This window comes from Populus alba, chromosome 5 (assembly GCF_005239225.2).
Source record: "Populus alba chromosome 5, ASM523922v2, whole genome shotgun sequence".
NCBI classification, from domain to species: domain Eukaryota; kingdom Viridiplantae; phylum Streptophyta; class Magnoliopsida; order Malpighiales; family Salicaceae; genus Populus; species Populus alba.
The window spans coordinates 7,500,000-7,510,129 of NC_133288.1; the positions used below are offsets into that span (position 1 = coordinate 7,500,000).

Consider the following 10,130-nt stretch of genomic DNA (forward strand, 5'->3'; position numbering starts at 1 on the left):
CCTCATTCTTGTTGGCTTTGTCATTTGCATGTGCTTCCTCCTTCCTCTTTTACATGTGACTAAAGTCCATCCTTCATCATCATAATTTTCAGACCATTCAGGCTTCAAGTTGTCAACTTGAGGTGTGAGGGTTATACATGGAGTTTGACTTGAGGATGCAGTGAAGCTCATTGGGAAAATGGCATCAAGTCTTATAGGTTCATAGGAGCCGAAACTTATTGTAGAGAGTGATTGACATGGTCCTAAATTGACCGTGGTTGTGATATTAGAGGCTTCTATTTCATCATCAAAAACGATATCTCCATTCTCGTGTAGCCTCATGATCTTGTCTTTCAACACAAAACACTTCTCTACGGGATGACTGATTAAGCGATGATATTTGCAATAATTTGGATTATCTACTTGGTTTGCTTCTTCAGGGCGTTTCACCTCCGGCAACTCAATGATATTTGCCTCAAGCAGATCATCCAGCATCCTAGATATGTCTGAGTCAGGGAATGGATACACTTTTTCTTGTCGCTCTTTCAATGATGGTTTCTTTCTTTCACCCTTTTGAAAAGTAGTCGGCGCTGCATGATCATTCCTCTTAACTCCAGTTGGTACCCTTACAGCAGTCGAGTTAACTACTAAAGATTGCTTTCCCTCAACCTTTAGAGTGTTCTTTCCAAATCTATGACCTTCAGGCTTATTTCTTTTAGGCTCTTGCATAGGTAACAATGAACTTTCAGCCGCCGCAATGCTAAGTTCCATATCATGTGCACGAGTAGCCAATTCTTCAAAAGACTTTGGTTTGATGTCTTGTAGGATATATCGTAGTCCCCAATGCATCCCTTGAATACACATGTCTAGCGCAGAAGTTTCGGTGAGTCGATCTCTATAGTTGAGGCTAAGGTTTCTCCACCGATGAATGTAGTCAATGACAGGCTCTTCCTTCCACTGACGTGCATTAGTGAGTTCAATCATGCTAACCACACGACGAGTGCTGTAAAAGCGGTTAAGAAACTCACGCTCCAACTGCTCCCAAGTATCAATCGAGCAAGATTCCAAGTCAGTGTACCAGTCAAAGGCATTACCTTTCAAGGAACGAACAAACTGTTTTACCATGAGATCACCATTAGTCCCGGCATTGTTGCAAGTCTCCACAAAGTGAGCTATATGTTGTCGAGGATTTCCTTTGCCATCGAACTGTTGAAACTTTGGTGGTTGGTAACTTAGAGGCATTTTTAACAGGTCGATTCTTTGGGTTTACGGCTTCGCATACGAATATGAGGGTTGAATTGAGCTTTCCACCTGGTCTGTGATGGCTTCCTTGATGAGTTCTTTCAGTTGATTTGTGGTGAAGATGCCATCAGTAATACCACGTATATTCTTCACAGCTCCGATTGCAGACTCCTCAATGACATCTAGTTGATTTACTTGAAAAGCCTTGGTAGTCGAGGTTTGGCCTCCTTCGTTCAAGCTCTCAAGTTTGTTCATCAACTTTGTTATCTCGTGGTCTTTTGCCTTGAGTGAAGTCAAAAGCCCCTCGACGAGTTTTGTCAAGTTAGCCACTTGATCTTCTAATGATGTTGTCTCGGTCATCATCACTGACATGGTGCTAGAACCCAAAGCCTTACTTGGTGATTGACATGGAGAAGTTTCCATAGGTGAATTGTCAAAGTCGCCTTGAGTGCTGAAGACAATTTCACGCGCCTCACTTGACTTTTGTAGTGGAGTTGCTTGTGGCTTCATCTTTGAGGCGACATCTTGTGCCCCTCTTGCATTCGAAGTTGATGTCAACTTGAGAATCGGCCTAGTTTGTGCATACAACTCGACAATGGATTTTGTTTTCAATGGCAGGGTTGAAGAATCTTCAATAGTATGTTGGGGACTTGAATTAATGGTCTTGTTGCTCTTCGAAGCGGCAATGGTGATCATGTTCCTCGTAGTTGCCATTAAGAGTTTTGTTGAAAATTCTTTCTTGAAGGGAAGAGATGAAAGGTAGAGAGTCCCCAGTGGAGTCGCCAGAAATTTGTAGACACAATTTTGTGCACCTGAAATTAAACAAACACACGTGTACAAATATATGATTTTATTAAATATATGAATGGGTACAATCTCTATGTAATATATTCTATCAAAAGAATATAGCAATCCTCTGATTCCTCCCTTGGATTTGATGTATGGTGACTTGATTTATTTGAGTAATCAAGCCAAGATTTGTGCTTTGCAAGAACGTGAATTTGAGCGTGTATTGCGAAGCGAGATGTTGTGGTTTGATGCTTTGAAGAGTACCTTGATTTGTCTTCAAAGTGTTGTTGAAGAACTCTTATGGGACGTTTTGGCTTTATCCAACAGAGCTTCGTTCTTGTTAAACTTCAAGCGTATATGAAGGAGGCTTGAGAACTCTTTGAGAGAGAACTTCCTTGCTTGAAGAGAGAGAGAGAGAGAGAGAGAGAGAGAGTCTTGAAGAAAATTTGTATCTCCTTGAATCCAATCCCCTGCCTTTAGGTTGAGGCCTTCTATTTATAGACATCTGTAGGGGCTCTCAAGTCCTTTTCCAATGCCACGTGGTATAATTTCATTGGTTGGTCTTTATTGACGGAATCTTGCCTTTATGATAAGATATCTTGAATATCTCATCTCAAGTGTCAACTTTTCATTGGTTAAGAAATATTTGAAGGCTCATTTGTTTTCCATGTCATTTATTTCAATTTTATGGTGAAATTTGATTGGTGGAAAATTTGTGTTTCTACAAGCTTATCATGGTATCAGAGCTTAGGATTGTTAATATCTTGTGATCCTGTGATTTCTCTACTTCCAATATCTTGCTAATCTCTATTTCAAGCATTATTATCGTGTTATTCAACCAATTCTTGCATAATAATCGATCTGCCTATCATTTGTTTGATATATTGTCAAACTGAAAAATTCTTCTTCAACTCTCTTCTCAAATTTGTGATTCTCTTCCTCTTTGTGTCTTGAACTCTAAAATGGTGACTACTTCTCAACTTCATATTGTTCACTCTCCTATATTACCTCTTTACTTTCTATGATTTCAATACCTATAATAGTCAAGCTGGATGACACAAATTATCTCATATGGAATTTTCAGATGCAAATTCTATTTTAGAGTCGATGTATTTTAGGATTTGTTGATGGATCAAGAAAGTTGATTTGTTGATGGATCAAGAAAGTGTCCAAATCGGTTTGATGCAATTTCTGACCTTGAAGGTGTTGAAACTGATGATCATCAGGTTTGGAAAATGCATGACCAGGCATTGATGCAGTTGATCATTGCTACTCTTTCTTCAACTGCATTCTCCTATGTTATTGGATGTGGTAGCTCTCATGACATGTGGATTCAACTGAGGGATAGATTTTCCACAATTACCAAGGCACACATTTTTCAGATGAAAAGTGAGCTTTAAACCATCAAGAAGGGCTCAAATTTTGTGTCTCAATATTTGCAGAAGATCAAACATGCTCAAGACCATCTTTCTGCGGCAGGGGTTTATTTTTAAGATGATGATATTGTAATCTTGGCTCTCAATGGTCTTCCTTCTGATTATAAAACCTTTAGGTGTATGGTTTGCAGCCGAGACAACGTGTTATCCCTTAAAGATTTTCGGTCTCAATTGCTAGTTGAAGAAGCCACTCTTGAGCAAACTTATTATGCTTCTCCATTTGTTCATGCAATGATGGCTCAACATCAAGTATCTCCTAGAAGGCTCTTGCTATTGATGAAGGTAACTCTAATTCTCATCCTTTTAGCTCCAAGTCTGCTCCACCATCTCAATTTCCTTCTGGTTTCAATGGAGGATTTAATGGTCATCACAGTAGCTTTCATGGTTCCATAGGTGGATATTTTGGCAATCGAGGGTCTAATTTTAAAGGTCGTGGCAGAGAATGTAATCATTATCAATCTAGTCCACGTTCTTATCAGGTTCCACCTACTTCTAATCCTAGCATTCTTGGTTCTGGCATTGACATTCCTACATGTCAAATTTGTACTAAGAAAGGTCATGTAGTTGTTGATTGTTATCAATGCCATACTTTGCTAACTGCTTCTGCCTCTTCCATTCAATGTCAAATTTGTTGGAAATTTGGGCACTCTACTGTTCAATGTTATCATAGACGTAATTTCATCTATCAAGGCAGGCCTCCCTCCAGTAATCTTAGTGCTATGCATGCAAATTTTCCATCTTCTTCCCCTCCTGAACAATTTTGGGTGGCTGATATTGGCGACACAATGCATATGATTTTTTATTTGGCTCAACTCAATCTGGCTACACCTTTCTCAGGAATTGTTACTATTACCACTATAGGAGGTTTAGGTTTGACCATTTCAAATATTGGTTCTTCTATTTTGGATGTTCCTCAATGCTTATTACAATTCAAGCAAGTTCTGCATGTGCCTAAGCTATCTCAACACTTGTTATCGATTCATAAGTTGTGTAAAGATAACAACTGCTGATTTATTTGTGATGATTTTGGTTTTTGGATTCAGGACAAGATCACGGGGAATGTCCTTCTTTAGGGACTGTGTAGAGCTGGGTTATATCGTATTCCTTTCTCCATTTTGTTTCCTTCATAGTCTCTCTTTTAAAATAATCAAGTTTGCTATCTTGGTAAACAAGTCAACACAAGTCTCTAGCACAAGCGTTTCGGTCATCCCTCTAACATAGTCACCTCTACTCTATTAAATCAATCCCAGATTCCTTTCACTTTATACACATTCAAATTCATTTGTAGCACTTGTTTAGAGGGTAAACTTGCTAAACTTCCTTTTCCTAATCCATCAGTTAAATCTATTAAACCTTTAGAGGTAATACATAGTGATGTTTAGGGTCTTTCTGCCACTATATCTGTTGAAGGTTTTAGATATTATGTTAGTTTCATTGATGAATGTACTCCATTTACTTGGATTTTTCTGATGATCAATAAAGGAGAGGTTTATTCCATTTTTGTCTACTTTTATACTTCTTAGTTACTCAATTTTCTGCTACTCTTCGGGTCTTTCAAAGTGATGAGGATGGTGAGTATCTTATTAATAAATTCAAACATTACCATTGTCCAACAAATGTCCCGTCCCTATACTTTGGAACAAAATGGCCTTGCTGAGCGCAAACATAGGTCATCTCTCCTCCCCATCGCCATTTTAACATCCGGAGCCGAAAGCCACACGGAGCCATTCCCCTCTCTTTTGGCCAAAATTAGAGAACCCCTTACTCTCTTCAACCAGCGACCGACCTCTATTGTTTCCCTATTTCCTTTTGTTCTCAACCAACTAGTTTTCCTTTCGCCTAGACAAACCAACCTCTCTTTTCCCTCTTTATTGTCCCTTTCCTCTCAACCAGTCTTCGCTCGTCAGCAGCAGCATCCCTCATGGACCCATATCGGACCGCCGCTCCTTCCTCCTCTGCTATTTCAGCTAATCCCGTCACTGTTAAACAAAGACTCAGCTTTCACCGACCAGCCTTCTACTTCAGCGTAGACATTGCAGCATCGCCTACAGACCCGAAAATGGATCCCATACCTCTTCCTTGCTGATAACTACCAGAAGCAGAGGAGAAGACAAAAACCAAAGAAGGATCTATAGGGGAGCAGATCCAAAAAGAGACCGAAACATATCTATAAAAAATAAAGAAATAAAATCAACTGTCATTTGTGTGTTTTTTCTCCTTTTTGCAGGTGATAAGGATTCTCGCCACTAGCAAGAAAGTGAAGAGGGGAGGAAGTCGTTCCAGATCACCCCGTCTTGTGGAGTTTCTTATGGTGGCGCATGAACCCACGCCCCGCCAGTGGCGGTGACACATGGAGGAGACGTGTTGCCACTGTTCCGGTGGTGCAAAAGGCTTTCCCTGTAATTCTAGATTGTTTTGGGGCTATTTTTGTAATTTTAAAATTTTTTAATGTACTTTTTATTTAGTTTTGAATTTTTATATTTTGTAGTGTGCAAATGTGGATGTAAAAACAAGAAAAAAAATATAGTGAAAGTGAATGTGTTTTTTTCTTTATGAATGCTTTTTTCTATGATAAAATTGCAAAGAATAAAGAAGAATTTAATATTTTGATTTGTTCACGGTAAAATATTATGAACTTACATATAAGTTGAATTTCTAATATCCGATGAAAAGACAAAATTTTTCAAACTTCTTTATCACATCAAAGCCATAAAGCAGCTTACCTTAGGTAAGGTGTGCTAGGGGTGCTAATATCTTCCTTAACAACAACCAGTTCTTTACCCATGAATCTCTGATAAGACTAGTACACTTGGATTTTCTAATAACCCCCAATTAAATACTAGGTGGTGACTCCCAACGAATCAAGCAAACGAAATGAAAAATCACTAACGAACGCCGCGCGGGTGACGTGCAACAAGCATCATCAACAACGGAGCCAAATAAGCTAATCCAGCTCCTAGCAAATTCAACCGAATCCACCCTGAAGAGATCATCATCCCACATGGCTAACAACCCACCTGATCTACCTTGAGCCTCTATGCAAACCCATTTAATATTCTGACCATGCCATAAACTAGAGACTATAGAGTCTAAGCATGAAAGTTTTGATTCAATAATAAAACATACAATAACATTAAAATCCTTAATGTACTTGCTGATGGCCTTTCTTTTAGAACTAGATCCCAAACCACACACATTCCAGCTAAGAATCATAAATAGTAGCATAAATCCATGCACATATGTATATAAACATACTGGACATACCGTCCCAATGGTCCTGTTCTGCATTGATGGCCTCTTAGATCGTGACTTCAATACTCTCATCATTTATATCAAAGTCAATACCCAATGTTTGACCAATTGGTTTTATAGCCCCAATCTCATTACAAACTATAGGCATTGGTTACCATTTTGAAGGAGAATTTAATGGCATAATAGAGCACGCATACAATACTTACCATGACAACAGCTTCGACGATGACCTCTTTACAGTTGCTCTTCGATTTCGATTACTTAGAGAGTATGGATACAATGTTTCAAGTGGTAAGTTGTCCATCTCGCTAAGTTTATATGAAGCTTATTGATGATGTGGAAAAAAATAAGCTTATCGGTTTCGATTTATTGTGTGTTCTTATCATCCTGTTCTTGACATTATGTGTTCTTGTTTGTGAAACAGATATATTCAACGAGTTCAAGGATGGAAAAGGCAACTTCAAGGACAATCTTATTGATGATGTGGAAGGCTTGCTAAGTTTATATGAAGCTTCTTTCCTCGGTGGTCATGGAGAAGATACGCTAGATAAAGCTCTTTCCTTTTGCAAAACTCACCTCGAGTCCGCGGTTGCTCATCTGGTCTCTCCTCTTGCTGACAAAGTAAGTCATGCTTTGAAGCGGCCTCTCCTCAAAGGCGTACCAAAGCATGAGCAATGGCACCACATCCTTATCTATATGCTAGACGAAGCTTGCCCTGGAGCTGTTCTAAAGCTAGCAAAGTTGGATTTCAATGTATTGCAAAAGTGCTACCAGGACGAGCTGAGGATTATCTCTAGGTAAGTTATTAATTTAAGTAGAATTCCTACGCAGAAATAAGAGTTCAACGAGAGCACTGGACATTTGGTGCATGTATTGTAGGTGGTGGATAGACTTGGACTTGGCTACAAAGCTACCCTTTGCTCGAGACAGAGTGATTGAGTGCTTTTTTTGGGGACTGGGAGCATTTTTTGAGCCACAATTTGTATTTGCAAGGAGGTTCATGACAAAAGTAACTGTATTTTTGTCCATAATGGATGACATATATGATGTGCACGGAACGATTGAAGAACTTGAGCTTTTCACCGAAAAGATTGAAAGGTTTAGTTGTTGGATATACTTGTATGAAGTTCTTTGACTGCGAACGCATATTATGAAGTTAGAATAATATTATCGATTTTCAGGTGGGATACTAGCATGGAAGATCTGCCAGATTACATGAAATTGTTTTTTGAGGCACTAATTGGTTTCTTCGATGAAATCGAGCAAGAGACAGCGAAGGAAGGAAGACCATACTGCCTGCACTACTGTAGAGAAATGGTATACATGTTTCTAATTCATTCTATGTTTCGTGAACTGGCATTTGTTCACATATCTGACAAAGAAAACCAAACTAACTTACTTGGTATGTAATGATTTATGCCATAGTTGAAGAATCAAGCAAGGGCCTACCTTACTGAAGCAAGATGGTTCAACCAAGACTGTGTTCCACAACTGGAGGAATACAGGCGTGCTGGTCTGTATACTTCTTGTTATCCCATGGCCGCAGTGGCATGGTTATGTGGGATGGCAGAAACAGGTTCAAAGGAGGCATTTGAGTGGATGTTCAAAAATCCTAAAATCGTGGTTGCCTCATCTGATATCGGTAGGCTCATGGATGACATTAAATCCCATGAGGTACGAAAATAGTCATTGGCAAGCAACTAAATCTCAAGACATTTCCTTCTTTCTCGGCAGAGGAACACTGTTAAAAGTGTTAATTAGAATTTAAATGTATTTTACACCAGCTTAATTAAATTTGACTAAAGGTGCACCCAACAACACGCATGCTTTAATACTTGAGAAGTTAACATAAAAAAAAAAAAAAAAAAACATTGCTAACAGTTGTCTGGTTTGAAATGCAGTTTGAGCAAGAAAGAGGACATGTTGCGTCAGCTGTTGAGTGCTCCATGAAGCAATATGGTGTTTCAAAGGAAGAAGCATATGACATGCTGAGCAAGATGGTTGAAAGTGATTGGAAAGACATAAATGAGGAGCTTCTCAAGCCATCTACTGTTCCTAGGCAAATCTTGATACTTATGCTTAATCTAGCTCGTATCATCGACGTTATGTACAAGGATTATGATGGCTACACAGATGCCAGGAACACGACGAAGGAAATGCTGACTGCTTTCCTCGTAGATCCCCTTCCAGTTGTAGCATGATGGTGTTGCCTTATGATAATAAATATACAAATTGGTATAAATAATTGTCGGGTTTGTTTCAAACAAACCTTTAGAAGAAAAATCACGCAGTTGTTAACTCCATTGGAACTAGCTACCAGTTGGATCCCGTGCTCCCATGTTGTTATAGAAATTGGTATAAATAATTGTCGGGTTTGCAAGGACAACTTATTTTGATCAATAAATTACGAGTTGTTCTTTCTTCTTTTGTTTCCCGTGCTCCCATGTTGTTAGAATTCCGAGACTACTGGCTCGACGCTTAACTTCTAGACTCAAAACCTTGTTGGGCTTCCTGCTTTAAAAGTTTCCATTTTCATATTTTTCATCTTAATGTTGGGCTAGTCCGCATAAAATGGTTAATCATAATACCATGTTTGAAGGCTTCGCTCATGTTTTGTTTTTTTCTTCGAAAGAAAAGGGAATCCGACGTGTGTTTTTAAACATATCATAGATGACATGTAATTTACTCCAGAAAATGTTATTTTTTCTACTATAATATTTTTTTTTATCATCTCTTGTGACCAGAAAATAGAGGTCTAAGTTTAGAATCCTTAAAACCTAATTTTCAATTTGTTTTCATTTAAAAACACAAGAAATTCTAAAATATCAATAACCCGATTTCTATTCCATCTAAGTACACTAAAAAAAAAAAAAAACCTTTGTGGCCCTTAATCCTGGTTAAGGTGAAAAAATGTTTTCATTAAGATCTTCTCTGATGGGCTCTGACGTAGCGGAAGCTTATTAAATAAAAAGGAGCACCGTCCCTTTGTAGGAAATTGCTCGAATCCACGAACAGGAAATAGTTTTCTCGAATCCACGAGTAAGAGATTGTAGTTCTGAATGAAATTCTTATTTCAATGAAAATTTGAAGTCCCCGTAACAAGGATTGGTAGCTTGTATTTATAGCTGCCAATCCTAATTCTAATCAGAACATACTTGCGGAGATAATTAATAAAACATATAATATTCCTACTTAAAAACATAAACTAGAGTTCTAACTTTGGAAACAATAATATCAGTAGCAGAGGGGCTCTTAAATAATGGAATCCGTGTGCAATAAGGAAAAACGCAGCAGTGGCAGAGTGTGCTTCTAACTCTGAAGCTTGAATCGTGATGTGTTTATCCTTGTTGGCCTAGGATTTGATTTGGTCTAGACTTCCTTCATTATACGGTCCTACATCAGTCTCCCCTTCTTGAACAAAACGCGTCCTCG

General features: G+C 38.6%; 1 protein-coding gene across 1 annotated transcript; it reads left to right on the forward strand.

The window, feature by feature from the left end:
* The first annotated feature begins 6,717 nt into the window (after positions 1-6,717).
* On the forward strand, positions 6,718-8,943 carry LOC118054074 (probable terpene synthase 3). Its single transcript, XM_073409392.1, has 7 exons — positions 6,718-6,751; positions 6,819-6,989; positions 7,123-7,495; positions 7,578-7,796; positions 7,880-8,015; positions 8,124-8,372; positions 8,600-8,943. The coding sequence occupies exons 1-7, from the start codon at positions 6,718-6,720 to the stop codon at positions 8,897-8,899; spliced, it is 1,482 nt and encodes a 493-aa protein (XP_073265493.1). The 3' UTR covers positions 8,900-8,943.
* The last annotated feature ends 1,187 nt before the right edge of the window (positions 8,944-10,130 follow it).

What these genes read in the sequence shown, in the direction of transcription:
- LOC118054074 (XM_073409392.1), top strand. Translation starts at nt 6,718, where the DNA reads ATGGTCCTGTTCTGCATTGATGGCCTCTTAGATC. An exon ending in CATTGATGGCCTCTTAGATC is followed by an intron (nt 6,752 to 6,818) that starts GTGACTTCAATA and finishes TTGGTTTTATAG; the next exon opens with CCCCAATCTCATTACAAACT. An exon ending in TGGATACAATGTTTCAAGTG is followed by an intron (nt 6,990 to 7,122) that starts GTAAGTTGTCCA and finishes TTTGTGAAACAG; the next exon opens with ATATATTCAACGAGTTCAAG.